Source organism: Heptranchias perlo, chromosome 6 (genome assembly GCF_035084215.1).
Source record: "Heptranchias perlo isolate sHepPer1 chromosome 6, sHepPer1.hap1, whole genome shotgun sequence".
Lineage (NCBI taxonomy): Eukaryota > Metazoa > Chordata > Chondrichthyes > Hexanchiformes > Hexanchidae > Heptranchias > Heptranchias perlo.
The window spans coordinates 23,171,465-23,194,954 of record NC_090330.1 but is presented as its reverse complement, the minus strand read 5'-3'; the positions used below and the strand labels follow the sequence as shown (position 1 = coordinate 23,194,954).

General features: G+C 39.8%; 2 protein-coding genes and 1 long non-coding RNA gene across 9 annotated transcripts in view; 1 reads left to right on the top strand and 2 right to left on the bottom strand.

The window, feature by feature from the left end:
• ccdc169 (coiled-coil domain containing 169) overlaps positions 1-9,122 on the bottom strand; it is a 74,327-nt gene extending 65,205 nt beyond the window's left edge. For all 4 annotated transcript variants that reach the window (XM_067985932.1, XM_067985933.1, XM_067985934.1 and 1 more), the window contains exon 1: positions 8,587-9,122. In XM_067985932.1, the coding sequence (XP_067842033.1) occupies positions 8,587-8,666 (80 nt within the window). In that variant the 5' untranslated portion in view covers positions 8,667-9,122. The remainder of the gene's footprint in view (positions 1-8,586) is intronic.
• On the top strand, positions 8,738-22,548 carry LOC137322828 (uncharacterized). The gene is made up of 3 exons (XR_010963239.1): positions 8,738-8,889; positions 18,024-18,121; positions 20,760-22,548. It is a non-coding gene; the product is annotated as an uncharacterized lncRNA (long non-coding RNA).
• Positions 21,811-23,490, bottom strand: part of sparta (spartin a) — a 38,814-nt gene continuing 37,134 nt past the window's right edge. For all 4 annotated transcript variants that reach the window (XM_067985927.1, XM_067985930.1, XM_067985929.1 and 1 more), the window contains one exon: positions 21,811-23,487. In XM_067985927.1, the coding sequence (XP_067842028.1) occupies positions 23,307-23,487 (181 nt within the window). In that variant the 3' untranslated portion in view covers positions 21,811-23,306. The remainder of the gene's footprint in view (positions 23,488-23,490) is intronic.

Below are 23,490 nucleotides of genomic sequence, written 5' to 3'. Positions count from 1 at the left end.
GGTGCTCCCTTTTTTTTTTAAAAAAAAGGACTATAAATAAATATAGACTAAGATATGGTAGAGCAGGTTGTGTGTCTGGACTGCAGTATGTGGGAATTTGTGGACATCAAGAATGTCCTGAGTGAATGCATCTGCAGTAGATGTATCCGCCTTGAATCTCTTCAGCTCAGAGTCATTGAGCTGGAGTGCAAGTTGAAGACACTCTGACACAAGGGAGGGGAAAGGAGTATCTGGACAGTTTGCTCCACACCTTTGTCACACCTCGGAGAGAGGTACAGGATCAGAATGGGGTTGATGTGACTTATAGTGTACAGAGTAAGGAGAACCCAGGTGAGATAGAGAATGAGGATCTGCAGAAACTAATCCTATCCAACAGGTATAATGTACTTGCTACCTGTGAGGATAAGGATAAAGATAGTCGGAAGGACAGCCAGAATGCTGACCATGACACTGTAGAGCAGGAGGCTGTCCAAAGTGGGGAGAGGAGGAGGAGAAGAAGAAGGAGAAGTGTGATGTGGTGGTTGTAGGGGATTCAATAATTAGGGAACAGATAGCATCCTTTGTAAGCAGGATCGAGAGTCCCACATGGTATGTTGCCTACCTGGTGCCATGGTGAGGGACATCTTGAACTGGCTTGAAAGGATATTGGGGAGAGAGAGGGTGAGGATCTAGTCATTGTGATCCATGTTGGGACCAACAACATAGGCAAGAGGTCCTGTTCAGAGAGTACCAAAAGCTAGGAGCTACATTTTTAAAAAAACAGGAGCTCAAGGGTTATAATCTCTGGATTATTACCTGAGCCACATGTAAATTGGTGTAGGGATAAGCAGATTATTGAGGTGAACATGTGGCTGAAGGAGTGGTGTAGGAAAGAGGGGTTCCATTTCATGGGACACTGGCACCAATACCGGGACAGGAAGGAATTGTACTGTTGGAACGGGCTTCACCTGGACTGGGACCAAGGTCCTAGTGGCAAAGATAGTTTGGGCAGTCACAAGGACTTTAAACTAGTGGGTGGGGGGAGGGCTCAGGTGAAGGTAGTATAAATAATAATTCTAAAACAAATGAACAGGAAGAGAGTAGTGATAGTCAGAAATTATGCTTTAGGCACTGCAGGTAAAGGGAAAACTAAAAGATGTGAAGCAATTAAATTAGGAGAGAGAAATAAGAAATGTGAGAAAAAAAAACATTAGAGTAGAAGGACAAGTTAGGGCGTGTGACCCAAATAAGCGTTCTTTATACAAATGCATGGAGTATAAGGAACAAATTGAATGAATTACAGGCACAAATTCAACTTAGAGGGTATGACATGGTAGCCATTACTGAGACATGGCTGTAAGACGGTCATGACTGGGAACTGAATCTATTAGGTTATAAGGTCTACAGGAAGGATGTGGAAACTAGTAGAGGGGGAGGAGTAGCCTTAGTAATTAAGGATGAAATTACTTCAACGTTGAGAGGATATAACGAGAGGTAAGCAGGCAGTGGAGACTTTATGGGTAGAATTAAGAAATAGAAAAGGAATTAAGATTGTAGTGGGAGTTGTGTACAGACCCTGTGGTAGCAGCTGTGAAGTGGCAGAATGTATAAATGCAGAGATTAGACAAGTATGTAGCAAAGGCAGAGTGGTTTTAATGGGGGATTTTAACTTTCATATTGATTGGGATAAGCAGACAATCTCATGTCAGAAAGATAGTGAATTTCTTGAGCGTGTTCAGGACAGCTTTCTGCGACAATATGTCCTTGAACCAACAAGGAGGCAGGCCATATTAGATTTAATAATGAGTAATGAGCCAGATTTAGTTAACAGCCTGATGGTGCGTGAATATTTATCTAATAGCGATCATAATATGATTGAGTTCAACGTTGTGTTTGAAAGGAAGAAACCCGTATCGGCGACAAAGATTCTAAATTTAGGTAAGGCCGACTTCAATGGGATGAGAGAGACTGTCCACAGTAAACTGGGTAGATCTGTTACTGGTTAAAATGACACAAGATCGGGGGCAGTGTTCAAAAAAAGAATTTAACATGATACGGAACCAGTTTATACCCTGAAGGGTGAAGGAAGTAGGTGAGTACATTGCAGAAGTCCTAACTATATTCTTCCAAAGTTCTCTCAATTCAGGAACCATTCCTTTAGATTGGAAAATTGCACATATCACTCCGCTATTTAAGAAACCAGGAAAGTATAGACCAGTTAGCCTAACATCTGTTGTCGGTGAAATAACTAGAATCTATAATTAAGGATAGAGTGACTGAACACCTTAAATTTTCAGCTGATCAGAGAAAGCCAGCATGGATTTATAAAGGTAGGTCATGCCTGACGAACCTGATTGAATTTTTTGAAGAGTGGACAGAGGAATGTCTTAGGATGTTTATATGGAGTTCCAGAAGGCATTTGATAAAGTCCCTCAAGAGACTATTAGCTAATGTTGAAGCTCATGGAATTGAGGGCAAATTATTGACTTGGTTAGGAAATTGGCTGAGCGGCAGGAGGCAGAGAGTAGGGATAATGGGCAGGTACTCAAATTGGCAGGATGTGACTAGTGGTGTCCCACAGGGATCTGTGTTGGGGCTTCAACTGTTCACTGTATTTATTAACGACTTAGATGATGGGATAGAGAGCCACATATCCAAGTTTGTCATTGACAAACAATAGACAGCATTGTAAGTGGTGTAGATGGAAGCATAAAATTAGAGATATTAATAGATTAAGTGAATGGGCAAAATTGTGGCAAATGGATTTCAATGTAGGCAAGTGAGGTCATCTACTTTGGACCTAAAAAGGATAGCTTAGAGTACTTTCTAAATGGCTCGAAACAGTGGCGGTCCAAAGAGACTTAGGGATCCATGTACATAGATCATTTAAAATGTCATGGACAGGTACAGAAAATAATCAAGAAGGCTAATGAAATATTGGCCTTTATATCTAGAGGACTAGAATACAAGGGGGTAGAAGTTATGCCACAGCTATACAAAGCTCTGGTTAGACCACACCTGGAGTACTGTGTTCAGTTCTGGACACCACACCTTAGGAAGGATATATTGGCCTTGGAGGAAGTGCAGCGTAGATTTACTAGAATGATACCTGGACACCAAGGGTTAAATTACGAGGCGAGATTACACAAACTAGGGTTGTATTCCCTGGAATTTAGAAGATTAAGGGGTGATTTGATTGAAGTTTTCAAGATATTACGGGTAGATAGAGAAACTATTGGGGTGTCTAGGACTAAGGTTTATAGCCAAAAAATTAGAGCCAGGACTTTCAGGAGTGAAGTTAGGAATCACTTCTACACGCAAAGGGTGGTAGAAGTTTGGAACTCTTTTCTGCAAATGGCAGTTGATGTTAGCTCAATTGTTAATTTTAAATCTGAGATTGATAGATTTTTGTTATCCAAAAGGTATTAACCGATATAGGGCTAAGGCGGGTACATGGAATTAGGTCACAGATCAGCCATGATCTCACTGAATGGCGGAACAGGCTCGAGGGGCTAAATGGCCTACTCCTGTTCCTATGTTCCTATCATACAGGGGGTAAATGCGAGCCAGTCTAAGATGAGTTTGGAGTGCATGTGCGTAAATGCATATAGCGTGGTAAATAAGGTTGGTGAGCTGCAGGCTCAAGTCGCCATTTGAGAAGTTGAGAAGGCTGTTTTTAAAAAAAAGCATATGGGATCCTTGGCTTTATTAAGAGTATAAAAGCCAGGAAGGTATGCTAAACCTTTGTAAAACACTGATTAGGCCTCAGCTGGAATATTGTGTTCAATTCTGAGCACCACACTTTAGGAAGGACATCAAGGCCTTAGAGAGGGTGCAGAAGAGATTTACCAGAATGGTGTCAGTGATGAGGGACTTCAGTTATGTGGAGAGACTGGAGGAGCTGGAGTTGTTTTCCTTAGAGCAGGGAAGGTTAAAGGGAGATTTGATAGGTGTTCAAAATCATGAACAGTTTTTTGATTGAGTAAATAAGGAAAAACTGTTTCCAGTGGCAGAAGGGTCGTTAACCAGAGGACACAGATTTAAGGTGATTGGCAAAAGAATCAGAGGTGATATGAGGAACCATTTTTTTACACAGCCTGAAAGGGTGGTGAAAACAGATTCAGTAGTAACTTTCAAAAGGGAATTGGATAAATATTTGAAGGGAAAAATTTTACAAGGCTGTGGGGAAAGAATTGGGGAATGGGACTAATTGGATTGCTCTTTCAAAGAGCAGGCACGATGGAATGAATGGCCTCCTTCTGTGCTGTACCATACTATGATACTACTATGATATTATGTACATCATAAATGCGCTCAGGAGGAATACCTCTAGTGGTATTTCCACAAAATTCATAAATGGATTATTATTAACACCAACCACAGGAAATGTTCATAAACACACTTGCGATGCCACGACCCATTCTTACAACATTTACTAAAATACTTTATACTAATTTCTAAAAGCGATAAAGGGAGTAGATGGCACAGTCCTTCCATCTCTGTAACCTAGAATTGAATTGGATGTGGATAAAGTCTTCCATATGAAATAAATTTGGCAGTCCCAATTTAATTCCTGTGATGCACAAATTAGCAGCACAGAACTGTAGATTCTTCAGAACTAAAATTGGCAATCGTGCTCAGTGGCCACAAAGACAGCTGGTATGGGAAATTAACTGCCATTCTGGTGATCTTCTAAGGCTGGAGTAAACTTCCATTGTAGGGCAGTCTAATGGAAGTTTTGCTCTACATCTAACCCCATACTATGGCTATATCTGGTCTGTAAATGCTTTGTGTTATCTTTGGTGCATGGACTATGATCCTCATGTTGATGAGCACAAATTTTTATAACCACAAAATATTTTTTAATGAGAATTGATAGAATTAACAAAAGCAAGACAAACTAACTTCATTCTAGCAATAAATGAGGAAAAATTGCAATTTTGTTATATTTTTAATTGTGGTAGAGTTTTCATATTTGCAGAGGGATAAACTATATGGTATCATCTCGACCATGGGCTACCTGAATCCTTCAACTTTACCTCCTATTCGAGGACCCTATTGAAACCCAAAGTTTAGAGTTGATTATTGCTTGAGCTCATTGGCCCTTGCAAATATAAAAAAAGTGATAATTCCTATTTATTCTAAACAGAATTATAAATTCCATTGAAAGTGAATTTTAACTGATTGGAAATCTACTTATTTAACTTAACAGTATTCTGTCACGAATTATAAATATTGTAATGTTGCAGCTTTGACTCAATTTATGAAAAAGAACCAAGGCTACACAGTACTGTACAACTGTCACTTCATATCCACACTGATTTGAGCATTAAGAATTAGGAAACTCTTCTACCTGTACCCCCGCTCTTAGGCTGATGCATGAAGGGGTGCATTTAAACTACAGCAGTAGTATTGGTGTGAAGCAGTTTTTGCTTTGCAGCAATGCTAAAGCTTTGTAGTTAGGGCCCAACCTGACTCCTCTAGGGAGTCTCACTCTGCTTCACGAGTCTAGATTTGCATTATAACTTTAGAGTTAGTGTGAAGTAAAATTACTTTGTACCAACACTACTGCTGTAATGTAAGCTTTTAATGGTCCTGAGGCTGGTACTTTCCAATATTTTGCCACAGGTACAAAAAGGAATATTATACAGTTATAAGCAGGATTACCTGCATGCTTTCTGTTATAAATAGCTATATGCAAGAAGTGGTGAATTGTTTTCAAATTCATTCCTCAGCTCATTTTCAAATCATTTGGATCAACAAAGACACTATTAAAGCATACTTCAAAATATCCACTGAAAATTAATACTATGCATGCTTGGAAATCCTGCACACTGTACACACACAGACTTCAGAATCCTGGGAATGAAGGAATGTTATTTTTTTTTAAATGATATGATTTTGCTTTTTCTAATTGGTAGATTTGGCTTACTGGTCAGTCAGAGTTTTGTGATTGTTTTTGGAAAAAGAAAGTGATAGCATATCAAAGAAATTTGCTTTATACAGTGTGTGATGGACACTGAAGTGTGACAGACAAAACTTGCAGTAAATACATCATTTTTATTATAATAGCAAATCTCTCCTGCTGTTCATGTTAAATCAGAGGATGCATTATTTTATAAAGGCAAGAAAATTTATACCATAGGAACAGGAGTAGGCCATTCAGCCCCTCGTGCCTGCTCCGCCATTTGATAAGATCATGGCTGATCTGTGATCTAGCTCCATATACCTGCCTTTGGCCCATATCCCTTAATACCTTTGGTTGCCAACAAATTGTTCTGCTGCTCAAATGTAAATGTGTAAATGACTGCCTTTGTTTTTGCTAGGTGGGACTTGAAAATTTGCATTAGACACCTGAATTATGATAAATATCTGAAGTGTGACTGTTAGAAAGTGAATAGATAACGTTTTATCATATGTGCATATATAGTGGAATCCTTTTTACAGTAATAAACCTTTGCAATGATCAGTCATTTACAACAATCAAAGTCTGCTTTCTAAGAGCAAAGCGTATCCAATACTATTGCTTCTTTTATATTACAGCCGGATATGGGTAGAGAGCTAATTGTGTCACTTTCTGGCATTTAGTTGTGGATAGTGTAGACTGTCTTCCTGTAAACTGCAGTAATGTTGAGTTTGGTACGCCACACAAGTAGGTTGGCCATGACATTTTAGTGCACATGTGGAAAGGACTAACATCAGTATCAAAATGTGGTGCTTCTGCCAGAACAGCATGTTTACTGGCCCAAGGCAGTAATTGGAAAAAAAATTAAAATCTGGGTCTTCCAGTCTTTAAAAATCCATCAAGTTTATCTTGATTTTGCAACCAGCTGCACAAGACCCATGCTACAGGGGACAGTGGCTAAAGACCTAAATAACAGCTTATGGTATTATAATTATTTATAGTAATCTGCTCAGATGATTGTAATGATCACTCTAGGATATGAATGACATTACTACTGGCTGCCAATTATCCTTAGCTAGTTAACATAAAAGGATCCTGAGGATGACTCATTAACTGCACTCTTGAGCAGTACTGCTCGGGCACTTAACAGCACTTTAAACAGCTGAGCAGTGCTCCACTCAGATACCAATTTTAGGTCAAGAGCAATGAATGGAACAAAATAAAACTACTATCCACCCCTTAAAGTGCTGGCGAACGCTGACTACAGCTACTCAGTAATGCAATGCACGTGTCTTTCTCCAATATGACTCCCATCTTTCCCTCTTTGAGCTCATCTCCATGAGACCCACTTTCTGCTTTCTTGACCCCATTCCCATTACACTGCAGACCACCCAACTTGCAATTTTAGGGCTACCAAATTCTCATCTTTATTAATTAGGGCTTCATATTTGAATTTATGGTAAAATATGGTCACATACATGAAGAAGGGTCTGGTAAGTATTGGACTTTTTGTAAAGAAATCAGTTTTTTTTATTGAATTATCAAAATGCAATGTGAATTACACAGCACTTGCAGGGGAAATGCACTGATTGATCCAGGTTTTGGCATAACTGTGCTTGAGCTGTGAACGATGTGAGTCAAAAGTTTGCCAGAAATTCAAACCTACACATGCAGTCTAGAAACATGATCAGTAAACACCCTTTATTGGAGATAAATGATACAAGTTCAAAGACTAGACAGTTTCTCAAAGGGATGATGCTTCAATATGAAGTTCTTCTGACCAATATTTCCCACCGACCACCATTAGAAACAATCTCTAAACTTTAAAGGATTTCGCTGTACGTTAAGTGCTTTGAGACGTTTCCAGATGTGTGCTGAGGCACTGTATAAATAAATACGTCTTTTGCAAACAGTGGCTTAATCAATACCGCAAAAATCACTTTCACTAACATGGCGTACAAAAGTAGTAATTACATAGAACGTACACCACAGAAACAGGCCATTCAGCCCAACAGGTCCATGCCAGTGTTTATGCTCCACACGAGCCTCGTCCCTCCCTACTTCATCTAACCCAGTCAGGCTATCCTTCTATTCCTTTCTCCCTCGTGCGTTTATCCAGCTTCCCCTAAAATGCATCTGTTAGTCCCTCAACTACTCCTTGTGGTAGCAAGTTCCTGGATAAAGAAGTTTCTCCTAAATTCACTTATTGATGCACAATGAATTATTAAATGATTGCAACTTAAAAATGATGAGCTGCAGATTTTTGTAGGGATCTTTAGCGAGTGTTTTTGCTAAGAGAGTGAGTGCTTTCACATTGCAAAAATTTTAAAAACTCACTCCAAGTTTCAAAATCCGCCGATAACTATTGCTGAGCACAGCCAAAATGAAAGTCCCAGAAAGAATTGCCATTTTTTATACATGCCACAATTCATTGCCACTAGATAGCGCACGCTGCACGTCACACGAAGCCTGATATGGGAGGGAGGGAGGTGGTGGGAGAGATCGGCTGGTAACACTCGAAGCTGCATGTTTCTCATCTGCTGATGTCTCTGGTTTAAAATGATGTGGAAAATATGCTCTAAATATGTTGAACGAAATAGAAGGTCGGGAGTCGAAATCTTCAACAGCAACGAACCCTATTAGTAAACTGGCTCAAAAGCTTATCCCAGGAGAAGTGCACGTCCTGCGCTGTCCCCCCTTACCTCATTTGCCTCTCCTGGTCCAGCTCGCTGCTCAGCCGCTCCAAATCGCCTTCACTCCAGTCGCCGCGCGCCTCCTCCATGCTGTCGCGGGCCGCGCTTGTTACTTCCGTCTCCTAGGCAACGCGCTGTCATGTGACCTGGGACCGGAAGTCTTCCGCGGGCGGGTGTGGGAGAGGTCCCGCGCAATCCAGGAAGGATCGATAGGCGGCGCGGAGCTGCTTGATTCTCAGCGGGTGGAGGCTATGGATGGAGAGTTACTGTCGGAGTCTGCGAAAGAGTACGAGAGGATGAAAACGAATATCGGTAATAATGTACATTGTATCACAGCAGCTGCAGATTTTTTGACAAGCCCAGTATTGTTTGGGACTAACGGGTCGACATTCTGCAGAGCAGGGCACTTTCAGTGAAAAAGGATTTTTTTAAAATTTTGGGAGGGACTACAGGTATTGTTTTTGCCACATGATACGATTTTTTTAGCCTCGGGAAATCACTTCCACTGCCACCTAAGAGCGTGCAAAAGTTTTATTTATGCCATTGAATCATTAAATGGTTGCAACTTAAAAATGTCTTGAGCTGCGATTTTTTTTGTAAGGAACTTTAACGGGTGTTTTTGCCTAAAAGAGAGTGCGTAATTTCACATTTACAAAATATTTAACCAGTTTTTTTTAAAGTCTAACTTGCCTAAAATTGTTTTTGTCATGGTGATGTTAGTGTTTGCAGGTCATGCAAGTACCATTTCATGTGATTTACTTTGCCTCAGAAAATAATCTTCCAAAAATAAGTTGTGTCAAATAAGGATGGCAAATGTTAACACACTGTTCAAGGGGAAAAGGATAAGCTCTGTACCGAAGGATTTCTTGTACAATTTGCTGCAGCACACTCTCCGTTTCCTCACCATCGTCTTCTACTTGATACTCTGTGGTAGAACTTCCTGTAAATCCCCAGTGAAAAGCCCTGTATTTGGGATCTATCCCAGCACTGCTAGGAACGGAATGGAGAATGGCTCAGTGGCTTCAACAAGTTCCTAAACCATTTTACTAACAAACACTCAGACAGCACGTGTGTTCTGTGGCAAGGAAGAATCCGTATTTCATATGTATACCAGCATGCCCTTCCACCGATCTTGTACATCCTGGACATGGATGGCAAATTTTGCCTGACCCAGGAGCAGACCGATCGGGAGGTCCTCCGACCTGTCCGCCTCCTGCGCACTGGGTGACCAAGGATAAAAAGCGTGGGGTAAACTATAGCTAGAATTTTAGGAGCAGCCCCTTCAAAATGCCTCTGCCAGACCTGCTGAGTATTTCCAGCATTTTCTGTTTGTTTTCAGAAATACCAGCATCTGCAGGATAGTAGTTTTCCTCTATATCATCCACCATGTGAGGGGCTGAAACTCGACAGTTTATTCTAGATGAGACCCAACCAAGGTCTTGTAACAAGGTCACTGGAGTGCTTTTTGTTTTATATTGGATCTACCTAGCAATACATCCTAATACTTTATTTGCATTAGCAATAGCCTCGCAGCACTGGTCATGAACCTTTAGAAACTCGTGTACTGTAACATATGGGTTTATTTCCCACTCAACAGACTTTAGTTCGGAACCCTGCATGGTGTGCACATGTTTGGCTTTAGCCCTATTGATGTGCATAACACTACATATATCTACTTTAAATGTCATCTGCCAGATGCAGGCCCATTTCCCCATCGCACCTAGATCTGATTGTAGTCAGTTTTTCCATTCAAAGTTCCAACACTCATACCAATTTTAGTTACATAAGAACATAAGAAATAGGAGCAAGAGTAGGCCAATCGGCCCCTCGAGCCTGCTCTGCCATTCAATAAGATCATGGCTGATCTGATCCTAACCTCAAATCTAAATTCATGTCCAATTTCCTGCCTGCTCCCCATAACCCCTAATTCCCTTTACTTCAAGGAAACTGTCTATTTCTGTTTTAAATTTATTTAATGATGTAGCTTCCACAGCTTCCTGGGGCAGCAAATTCCACAGACCCACCACCCTCTGAGTGAAGAAGTTTCTCCTCATCTCAGTTTTGAAAGAGTAGCCCCTTATTCTAAGATTATGCCCCCTAGTTCTAGTTTCACCCATCCTTGGGAACATCCTTACCGCATCCACCCGATCAAGCCCCTTCACAATCTTATATGTTTCAATAAGATCGCCTCTCATTCTTCTGAACTCCAATGAGTAGAGTCCCAATCTACTCAACCTCTCCTCATATGTCCACCCCCTCATCCCCGGGATTAACCGAGTGAACCTTCTTTGTACTGCCTCGAGAGCAAATATGTCTTTTCTTAAGTATGGACACCAAAACTGTATGCAAGTTGTATTTGTATTTGTGCTATGGTGTGTAAAGCAGAAGGAAAATCAAAATCTGAAGCATGATCTGAAACAAGCAGCTGAAAGAGTTTTATACCTAAGTTCTTTCATTTACGTGTGAATTTGCAAAGGACAAAAATGCTCATCTGCTGCTGAAACCCTCATTATGCCATTGTTACGTCCAGACTCGACTATTCCAATGCTCTCCCAGCTTCCACCCTTCATAAACTTCAGTTCATCTAAAACTCTGCTTCTCGCACCGAGTCCCTTTCACCCATGACATAAGAAGCAGGAGTAGGCCATACGGCCCCTTGAGCCTGTTCTGACATTTAATAAGATCATGGCTGATCTTCAACCTCAAGTCCACTTTTGCACCCGATCCCCATATCCCTTGATTCCCTTAGAGTCCGAAAATCTATTGCTCTCAGTCTTGAATATACTCAACGACTGAGCATCCACAGCCCCCTGGGGTAGAGAATTCCAAAGATTCACCACCCTGAGTGAAGAAATTCCTCCTCATCTCAGTCCTAAATCGCCCACCCCTTATCCTGAGACTATGCCCCCTAGTTCTAGACTCTTCAGCCAAGGAAAACAGCCTCTCCGCATCTACCTTGTCAAGCCCGCTAAGAATTTTATACTTTTCAATGAGATTACCTCTCATTCTTCTAAAATCTGGAGAATATAGGCCCATTCTTCTCAATTTCTCCTCATAGGACAACTCTCTCATCCCAGGAATCAATCTAGTGAACCTTTGTTGCACCGCCTCTAAGGCGAGTCCATCCTTCCTTAGGTAAGGAGACCAAAACTGTACACAGTACTCCAGCTGTGATCTCAGCAAAGCCCTTTACAATTGTAGCAAGATTTCCTTACTCTTGTACTCCAACCCCCTTGCAATAAAGGCCAACATACTATTGGGCTTTCTTATTGCTTGCTGTGCCTGCATGTTAACTTTGTGTTTTGTGGACAAGGACACTCAAATCTCTCTGAACACCAACATTTAATAGTTTCCCACCATTTAAAAAACATTGTGTTTTTCTATTTTTCCGACCAAAGTGAATAACCTCACATTTCCCCACGTTATATTCCATCTGCCATCTTCTTGCCCACTCACTTAACCTGTCTATATCCTTTTGCAGACTCTGTGTCCTCCTCACAGCTTATTTTCCCACCTAGCTTTGTATCGTCAGCAAACTTAGATACGTTACACTCGGTCCTTTCATCTAAATCAATATAGATTGTAAATAGCTGAGGCTCAAGCACTGATCCTTGTGGCACTCCACTTGTTACAGCCTGCCAACCTGAAAATGACCTGTTTATTCCTACTCTCTGTTTTCTGTCCTCTATTCAATCTTCTATCCATGCTAATATATTACCCCCAACCCCATGAGCCCTTATCTTGTGTGGCACCTTATCGAATGCCTTTTGAAGATCCAAATATACTATATCCACTCGTTTCCCTTTATCTACCCTGCTTGTTACATCCTCAAAAAACACTAATAGATTTGTCAAAACTACTTCCCTTTCATAAAACCATGCTGACTCTGCCTAATCATATTATGATTTTCTACGTGCTCTGTTACCACTTCCTTAATAATGGATTGCAGCAATTTCCCAATGACTGATGTCAGGCTAACTGGCCTGTAGTTCCCTGTTTTCTCTCTCCCTCCTTTCTTGAATAGTGGTGTTACATTTGCTACCTTCCAATCTAATGGGACCATTCTAGAATCTAGGGAATTTGGAAGATCACCACCAATGTATCCACTATCTCTGCAGCCACCTCTTTTAGAACCCTAGGATGTAGCCCATCAGGTCCAGGGGATTTGTCAGATTTAGTCCCCTTAATTTCTCCAGTACTTTTTCTTTACTAATATTAATTACTTTAAGTTCCTCACTGTCATTAGACCCATGGTTCCTCATTATTTGTTATTTTTTTGTGTCTTCTACTGTGAAGACAGATACAAAATATTTGTTTAACGTCTCTGCCATTTCCTTATTCCCCATTTTGTCTCAACCTCTAAGGGACCCACGTTTACTTTCACTACTCTCTTCCTTTCTACATACTTGTAGAAGCTCTTACGATCTGTTTTTATATTACTTGCTAGTTTACTCTCATATTCTGTTTTCTCCCTCTTTCAATTTTTTGGTCATCCTTTGCTTGTTTCTAAAACTTTCCCTATCCTCAGGCTTACTACTTTTCTTGGCAACATTATAAGCCTCTTCTTTTAATCTGATACTATCCTTAACTTCGTTAGTTAGCCACGGATGGATCACTTTTCCCCTGGAGTTTTTATTTCTCAATGGAATGTATGTTCGTTGAGAATTATGAAATATTTCTTTAAATGTTTGCCATTGCTTATTTGCTGTCATACCTTTTAATCTAATTTCCCAATCTACCTTAGCCAACTTACCCCCTCATACCTATGTAATTGGCTTTATTTAAGTTTAAGACTCTAGTTTCGGACTTAAGTACACCACTCTCAAACTCAATGTGAAATTCTATCATATTATGATCACTCTTCCCCAGAGGATCCCTTACTATGAGATTACTAATTAACCCTGTCTCATTACACAATACAAGATCTAAAAATAGCCTGTTCCTGGTTGGTTCCACAATGTGTTGTTCTAGGAAACTGTCTCGAATGCATTCCATGAACTCATCCTCCAGACTACCTTTGTCAATTTGATTTGTTCATTCTATATGAAGATTAAAGTCCCCCATGATTATTGCAATTTGTTACAAGCTCCTATTATTTCTTGATTAATACTCTGTCCAAAAGTATAACTACTGTTAGGGGGCCTATAAACTTCTCCCACCAATGTTTTCTGCCCCTTGTTATTGCTATTCTTTACCCATACTGATTCTACTTCCTGATCTTCTGAGCCAAGATCCTTCCTCACTGCTGTCCTTATGTCATCCTTCATTATCAAAGCTACACTCCCTCCTTTTCCATTTTGCCTGTCTTTTCGAAAGGTCAAGTACCCTCGAATATTTAGTTCCCAACCTTGGTCACCTTGCAGCCACTTCTCTGTGATGGCTATTAGATCAAACCCATTTATCTCTACTTGTGCCATTAATTTGTCTATCTTGTTACGAATGCTGCTGTACCTGCACATTAACTTTCTATGCTTGCTGACCTACATTGGCTCCAGGTCTGGCTATGCCTCATTTTTAAAATTCTCATCCTTATTTTCAAATCCCTCCATGGCCTCCCCCTCCCCCAACCCTACAACCCTCCACGATCTCTGCGCTCCTCCAATTCTTGCCTCTTGCACATCCCTGATTTTAATCGCTCCACCATTGCTGGCCGTGCCTTCAGCTGCCTAGGCCCTAAGCTCTGGAATTCCCTCCGTAAAGCTCTCCGCTCTCCTTTAAACCTACCTCTTTGACTAAGCTTTTGGTCACCTATCCTAATTTCTCCTTATGTAGCTCGGTGTCAAATTTTGTTTCATAATGCTTCTGTGAAGCACCTTGGGGCGTTTTACTATGTTAAAGGCATTATATAAATGCAAGTTGTTGTTGTAATATTCGATTTTCATCAGCCCTCCGCTTGTCATCCGTAGGAACTTAAGAAATAGGAGCAGGAGCAGGAGCAGGCCATCTGGCCCCTTAAGCCTGCTCCGCCATTCAACAAGATCATGGCTAATCATCTACCTCAACGCCGTTTTCCTGCACCATCCCCATATCCCTGGATGCCTTTAATATCTAGAAATCTATCGATCTCCGTTTTGAATGTACTCAATGAGCATCCACAGACCTCTGGGGTAGAGAATTCCAAAGATTCACCACCATCTGAGTGAAGAAATTTCTCCTCATCTCAGTCCTAAATAGCCTACCCTTTATTCTGTGACTGTGACCCCTGGTTCTAGATTCCCCAGCCCGGGGAAACATCCTCCTTGCATCTACCCTGTCGAGCCCTGGAAGAATTTTGTATGTTTCAATGAGATCACTTCTCATTCTTCTAAACTCTAGAGAATACAGGCCTAGTCTACTCAATCTCTCCTCATAACAACAATCCCACCATCCCAGGAATCAGTCTGGTGAACCTTCGTTGTACTCCCTCTATGGCAAGTTTATCCTTTCTTAGGTAAGGAAGGATACAACAAAATTGTACACAATACTCCAGGTGCATTCTCACCAAGGTGCTATATCATTGCAGTAAAACTTACTCCTGTACTCAAATCCTCTTGTAAAAGGCCAACATACCATTTGTCTTCCTAATTGCTTGCTGCACCTGCATGTTAGCTTTCAGTGACTCAGGTACAAGGACACCCAGGTCCCTTTGAACATCAACATTTCCCAATCTCTTACCATTTAAAAAATACTCTGCATTTCTGTTTTTCCTACCAAAGTGGGTAACTTCACATTTTTTCCACATTATATTCCATCTGCCATGTTCTTGCCCACTCACTTAGCCTGTCTATATCCCCTTGAAGCCTCTTTGCATCCTCCTCACAACTCACATTCCCACCCAGTTTTGTGTCATCAGCAAACTTGGAAATATTATATTTGGTCCCCTCATCCAAATCATTGATATAGATTGTGAATAGCTGGGGCCCAAGCACCGATCCCTGCGGTACCCCACTAGTCACGGTCTGCCAACTTGAAAAAGACCCATTTATTCCTACTCTCTCTCTTTTCTGTCTGTAAACCAATTCTCAATCCATATTACCCCCAATTCCACGTGCTCTAAATTTGTTCACCAACCTCCTGTGTGGGACCTTATCGAAACCCTCCTGAAAATCCAAATACACCACATCCACTGGTTCCCCCTTATCTATTCTACTAGTTACATCCTCAAAGAACTCCAATAGGTTTGTCAAACATTATTTCCCTTTCATAAATCCCTGTTGACTGCCAAATCCTATTAGTATTTTCTAAGTGTCCTGTTATCACATCCTTTATAATAGATTCTAGCATTTTCCCTACTACTCATGTCAGGCTAATAAGTCTGTTCCCTGTTTTCTCTTTCCCTCCTTTCTTAAATAGTGGGGTTACATTTGCTACCCTCCAATCTGCAGGAACCATTCCAGAATCTATAGAATTTTGGAAGATGACAACCAATGCATCCACTGTCTCTATAGCCACCTCTTTCAAAACCCTGGATGTAGATCATCAGGTCCTTGGGATATATCGACTTTCAGTCCCATTAATTTCTCTAGCACTATTTTTTTTTGCTAATACTAATTTTCTTCAGTTCCTCATTCTCGCCAGACCTTTGGTTCTCTAGTATTTCTGGGAGGTTTTTTATGTCTTCTTCCGTGAAGACAGACACAAAATATTTGTTTAATTTCTCTGCCATTTCCTTATTCCCCATTATAAATTCTCCTGTCTCTGTCTGCCTTCGCCAGTCTTTTCCTTTTTACGTACCTATAGAAGCTTTTACAGTAAGGTGAGCAACTGTCACCGTTGCTCATGTAAATCAAATAACAGGCCAGGATTTTCTGTCAAAATAACAGTGAGGCTAATGGCGCTCGCCGTTATTTATGCGCTAATGGTACAACAATTTCAGGCGAGGGTAGATGCAAGGTTAAATGCGGAAATCCAAAAGTGGCTGTCCGAGGTGCGCCGCTCTGCCGTTAGCTTCGCGAAAGAGGCATCTTGCTGTCTGCCTCACTGTTGAAGTTGCTGTATTTACGAGATAGATACGAACTAAACTCGACACTGAAAGTTAAGTCTTGTTCATTTCAGTCTGAGTACCCTTTTAACGGTGTGATGTGTTAATTACTGCCAGTCAACCTCTCTCACTGAAAATGAACTATTACAAGGGTAAAGTCTCATTCCTTCAGGTTTTAATTGTTGTTGGAGATTTTAAAAATGTGTACTTTTCTTTTTTCCTTTGTCTTAATCAATCTCTCCCCCCCCCCCCCCCCCCCACACCCACTCTTTACCTGATTTGACATTGAATTCACCCACTCTGATTTACACTTCCTTTTTAGTCCTTGTGCTGTTAATTTCGCAATCCTTCAATCTGATTGGTTAAGGAGATACCTAATTGCATGCCGTTCACTTATATCCCAGATGTCCTGTTTCCCTCACTACGACGTTATCACCTCACTTTCAGCAACTTGCCACGCAAAAAATTTTAAAACCTAGACTTGCCCTTGCACGTTTAACTAACGGCCAATGCCGTTAGATGCCCTTCCACAGCAAATTATGGCCCATTGAATATCTTGCCCAGTACTCTTACCGACACCACTAACCTTCCTCCCACTTAGACTTTGTGTTCTGATCATGGACTATTGATAAGATTTCAAATCACAAGCAATATTGTGAGACCTCACTTTAAAAGAGCAGTTTAATGGAATACTGCTGCTTAGCACGTTGCAAGAATTCAATTGAATGATGGAATCTGCAGAATTAGATGTGTGCCTTTTTTGATTTAAAGTATTTACCCTGCCTAGAATTATATTGCAGGTACTTAAGAATTAGTGAACTTTATCCTGTATTTACTGGCCTCAAGTTTGGTGTGATCATTCTATTGTTAGTGTTCTATGCACTATATTGGTATACTATATACTTTGTATTATTAATCCCTCCACCAAACTGCTCTTCCAATAGCTCCTGCACCGCTTGCATTGAGTAACCTGGAAAACCTTGTCTGGCACCTGCCTGGTAGCAAACATCTCAAGTAACACTTTTTATCCTGAGATGGGTAGCCTCTTCATGGGGTGTAATTAATACCAGGCTATCCCTCTCTAGGACTTGTAATTAATATAACATTAAAGTATTGTATAAAAACGTGGACAGTGTAAGATTTTAAAATGGGTACTGAATTAAGTCTATGTCCTCATCAAATTATCCCATGTCTTCAACTCCACTTCATCTGAAGGCTACACTAAGTCTAGACTGCGCATGTGAAATGTCACGGAGATAGACTAATAATATGAAAAATGTTGTGTCTCCGTGGCCTATCAACTTTTTAAAAGTCCAAATTCCTGTATTCACATTTATAGTGGAACTGCTTACATATACTTGCCATTCTGGTGATTACATTTGTGCTTCATTCCCCATGTGCAATATTATGGGAGATCAACTGGTATTACAATAAAAAGTTAAATAGGCATTATAGTCTATTTCATGTGCTGTTATTTATATTGCAGAAAAACTTACTAAAGAATCTTATCAGTTGGTTATGTACCAGGAAAAAATGGTGGAACACAGAGCAGTGCTTACAAAGCTCAGTCAGAATTTCAATCAGGTAACGAAGCTGCAAACAATTTTATTTATTTTTGTTGGGAAGCCTTCCCAGTTGAGGGAAGTGTCAGCCTCAAGTGATCCTGGGTCAGCTGCAGAGTGAATCTGTCTTTACTCTATCCCAACAATTTGACTTATCCAACCTATGAACAACAACCACCAATGCACGAGTGTGACATTTGTTTCCCACACCAGACATCTTAGAGACAGTTGAGTGAAATTACCAATCTAGTTTTAACTATTCCTACCCTGGTTTCAATTATGCATTTAAAAATACTTCTGACTTTATTTGTGAACATCCTCACCTCTTACTAACAAACTAGTATTTAGAGCAAACTTATGTTTTGAGTAGCATCCATCTATATTGCTGTCTTTTTTTAAAAAGTTAGACAACAAAAGTGTGACCAGTCCCTTGCTATTCCTCAGCTAAATCCAAAGGGATCCCACTTGGATCACTTCTCTATTTAAATCCTTAGCTGTAATGCTATGATATTGTCTCTAATATCACCTGCCCTACTCCTTTTCTTCCATCCCCATTGTTCCTGAAATTTTTATAATTGCCAAACTAGACCCAGCTTGCGACACATTTGAGTTATATTATGCGTTTCTATTTTAATCATTTATTCTAGTTCCCCTGCTAAACTAGCTGCCTAAACAGCATACATTTACCTTCTCATGAGCATTATATGTGGTCTTTAGGATAATGTAATTCTATTTTAAAAGAAATACTACAAGGGTCTGCACTGCACTACAACTACACCGTTGTAGCGTATCAAAGCAGCATATTCATAGAATCATATAGCACAGGTGGTCATTCGACCCATTGTGCCTGTGCCAACTCTTTGAAAGAGCTATCCAATTAGTCCCATTCCCCTACTCTTTCCCCATAGCCCTGCAATTTTCCCCCTTCAAGTATTTATCCAATTCCCTTTTGAGTATCAAATGTAATCCGAGTGCTTATGTGACCCTGAGTTCAATTCTGTACAAGCACATCAAAAACAATTGTGGGAATTAACTATTTCAGGGGGTTTTTTGTTTGATTTTTGAACATTTTCATATTCAAGGCAGGTACAAATGTTGCTTTGATCACAATTTATTGACAGCTGTATCTATAAAGTAAGCTTAAAACCACAGGATCTTTCTGGGATTGGCAATTCAACTCAACTTTCTGATGTTTGCTTCAGTGAAAAAAAGCTTTGAGTGTTTAGCTTACATCTTCCTCACAAGAGACATATTTCAAAAGACTGTAGCTTTACATATGCCTTGCAGGAAGATCTGAAAGAGCTGACTGGAAGAAGTCCCACCTCATATTTAACCACTCTTTTTTCAACTGACATTTGTAAAATACTGTTCTATATTTTGAGATTCTCTCCTCCTACTCCCTCACTTTTCTTATCTCTCTCATGTTCACTCTTATTTTGATCACACCTGTAGGTCCCATATGCCATCCACTTCAATTCTAGCTTGTTTGTAACCTTTATTTATGCATGATATTATGAAACTTTTTTTAAAAAATGGTATAAAATTTATTCAACTTTACAATCTCTCATCCAGTGCACCAATTTCTCTTTCCACCTCAGCTAGCTAACTAATTTTTCTAAAATCTGTCCCTATTCCAATTTGGTGTCCTGGTCTTTGTACTAACTTTTCCCTTTGTTTGTTTGGACCTTAAACCTTTGTGATCACTACTCCCAAGGTCCTCAAATACCTGATACATTTCATTACTCATAACTAGGTCTACCAATAACTTTTTTTTAAGGCATATCATCATACTGCTTGAGGAAGGAGTCTTGCACACATTTTAGCAATTCTATTCTTTTTCTTCCTTTACTCCCTCTACCACAATCAATGAATGAATAATTCAATTCTCTTAGAACAATACTTTTGTTATTCCTACTTATCTCCCTGATTTATAATGTATTTCTTCTATTTCTGCCCCACAGTTATGGGGACTGTAATACGATCGCAGCCGTGGCTCAGTGTGTTGCACTCTTGCCTCTGAATCAGAAGGTTGTGGATTTAAGTCCCACTCCAGAGGTTTGAGAGCACAAATCTAGGCTGACACTCCACTGCAGTACTGAGGGAATGCTGCACTGTCAGAGGTGCTGTCTTTTGGATGAGGTATTAAACAGAGGCCCCACCTGCCCCCTCAGGTTGATTGAAATAATGCCATGGCATTATTTCAAAGAGCAGGAGAGCTCACCAGTCTCCTGGCCAATATTTATCCCTTAACCAACACCTAAAAAAAAATGTGCTGTGTGCAAATTGGTTGCCACGTTTCCTACCTTACAACAGTGATTGCACTTCAAAAGTACTTCATTGGCTGTGCTGGGCAATAAGGAGCCCTATAAACTGTATAAAAAGTAATTTATTTTTCATCTATTTATGTAATTCTGTAGCCCTGTATGTACATGTGTAGTTATTGCCTCATTACATTTATCTTCATTGTTGTCCTATTAGATTTCCCCCCCCATTCTTTATACTGTTAGTCATTAGTTAACACGTCTCCAGCTGGAAAACTGAATAATAGGATTAATCATTGCTGCAATTAACAGTCCAATTCCCATTAAGCACCTTTACATGAACATGATAGTATAAATTCAGTAACAACTGAAGCAAACTAAACTTTTATCTGTTTGTAGGTTCAATCAAGATTGGAACGGGTAGCAGCAGTGAAACCTGGTAGCACATTACTGAATCAATAGCTTTCTTGGGAATCTACTCCTGTTGTGCAATGAAAAACCAACATTCCTATTCTGTTCAAGATTGTAGAATTAACTTGTGACCTTTATAGATATAGTTCAGTCTATTCGATGCAAGAATGTTCTATGATTTTTTTCAAATCTATTCAGTGTATGTAACTTGTGCCTTTCACTAAAATAAAGACTTGAACCTGTTCTGTGTTGATTTAAATATTACAGTAAGTTGAGTTTAAAAAAAAAACTCCTTCAGAGCACTTGCAGAAATAAATTGATTTCATGAATCAGACTGATACAGCACAGAAGGAGGCCAGTCAGCCCACTGTGCCTGTACAGGCTCTTTGAAAGAGCCATCCAATTAGTCTTACTCCCCTGCTCTTTCCAGCTAGCCCTGCAATTTTTTATCTTTCAAGTACTTACCTAATTCCCTTTTTTAAAAAAAAAATCTAGAATCTGCTTCCTTTCAGTCAGTGCATTCCAAAAAAAACCCAAAATGAACAAACTTACATTTATATAGCACCTTAGGATGTCCCAAAGCATTTACAGCCATGAAGTACTTTTTGAAGTTACTTGTAATGTAGGAAATGTGGCAGCCAATTTGCACACAGCAAGGTCCCACAAGCAGCAATGTGATAATGACCAGATAATCTGTTTTTAGGTGTGGGTTAAGGGATAAATGTTGGCCAGGACACCAGGGAGAACTCCCCTGCTCTTCTTTGAATAGTGCCATGGGATCTTTTACATCCACCTGAGGGGGCAGACAGGGCCTCTGTTTAATGACTCATCAGAAAGACAGCACCTCTGGCAGTGCAGCGCTCCCTCAGAACTGGCACTGGGAGTGTCAGCCTAGATTTTGTGCTCTAGTCTCTGGAGTGGGACCCACAACCTTCTGACTCAAATGAGAGTACGACTCAAATGAGAGTACTACCCACTGAGTCACAGCTGGCACAAAATAAGGATTTCAAATAAAAAGGTAACGCCCCAGAAAAAGTGCTACTGCCATTCTTGTTTAATGAGCAAATGAACAACTGTGGGAAGCAAGCAAAAACAAATCAGTTTTCATCCTTTCTAGGTCAATTCCCATAACAAAATTAATTTACATGATGTACACAAGTGTGCTTCATTTTAGAACCATTTTACTGATTACAATCTGCACAATTGAGTTTCTCACAATTGTATGTTACATAAACTGTTCACACGAAGTTGAAAAGTTCTTCCATTAAAGGTTAGCATTTGTAGCTTTCAAAAATCATACAGGAAATGCCAACTCGACCAGATTAGCCTGTAAGTACTAACCCCATTTGCCTCAATGTTGTGAGCATTGGTTTTGGTCACTGGTGTATTATATCCTGAAGGGCAAAATTCATTTTACTATCAGTGCAAAAGCTATTTAAATCAATATTTTACATTATAAGTATTTTTTGTAGTCCATAGATTAAGTGCCATATTCTTATCTCTTCTTTGGTGCACCACAAACTTAGTGTTGTAGCAATGAGTTCTCAGTTGAATGTACTCATACACCACCACTGCCAATCTGGTTATTTTTTAGCTGCATTACCTGGTTTAATCAACATGTTGCACAACATTGCAGCACAAACATGTATTTTCTTTTTAAAAATTGTTTTTTAAATTTAACTATCAGGTGACCCAGCCTTAGTGCAGATTTTTTTAAAAATATAAATAAATAGTTTTCCTCTACTGCTCCTCTAATTTAGGAAGAATTTGTGCTAATCTTCACAACACCTTACAAGATCATTTCACCTTTGATGTTCCAACAAAATTCCAGTGCCCCAAGATAAAAAATGTACATAGAAATATTCAAATTACCTCATTCAATTACATACTTTTGTTTAAAGTCTATAGCTGGGGACAGTTTTTCTTTTAAATAAACTCTTCTCTGTATTTTTTTCTCTCAATCATTGGACCAATTCCCATTTGAAAATGTACATTCTTTAGCAGTGAAAGGTTTAAGGACTATATTCAATGTTGTTAGACTGTACATAAAGTTCATATCCAATGAAGCAAGCACTGACATGTGTTTCTATATATGTATCATGATCTTGTATGCTGTTGAGAATGCCAATGCTGAATTACAGCCAATTCAGTTAGAATCTAATGCAGAGACTGAGGATAACCAAATAAATCTGGGGCAGAGGAAAGATGGAAGAAACCACCTAAAGCCTTCACAGAGCTAAAATAAACTTGTCCTCATTACTCTACGCAACTAAATAGTGAAAGAAATCCTGTATTAGTATATTAATGTACATTCCAACATCTGAAAATAAAGCCAAAGTGATACTTGCAAAAACAATTTAGTATATTTGATCTGTACTCAAATAGGTTCCTCATTCTGCAAGACAAAAACTGGTTCATGTTATTTGAAAATGGAATTCTGCAAATATTAACCATTCATGTAGCATCTGTTCAGTTATGTATTAAAATTTAAAGTTCCATCAACTGAATTCAAGATATTCTCAAAGCTGAAATTATTCATTTTTTTTCCTGTTTCTCTTGTAGTCTGTAGTCAACTAGAATAGCATGTCCAGTTTCCTTTGCGGTGCGTCGTGCCACAGCCTTGATACCCAGATGATCAATGTTAAAAGCTGCCACACCAACATTGATGGCAGAGTTCACGGCATTGTCTGTAGCTTTCCCAGCAGCGGACCCATACCTT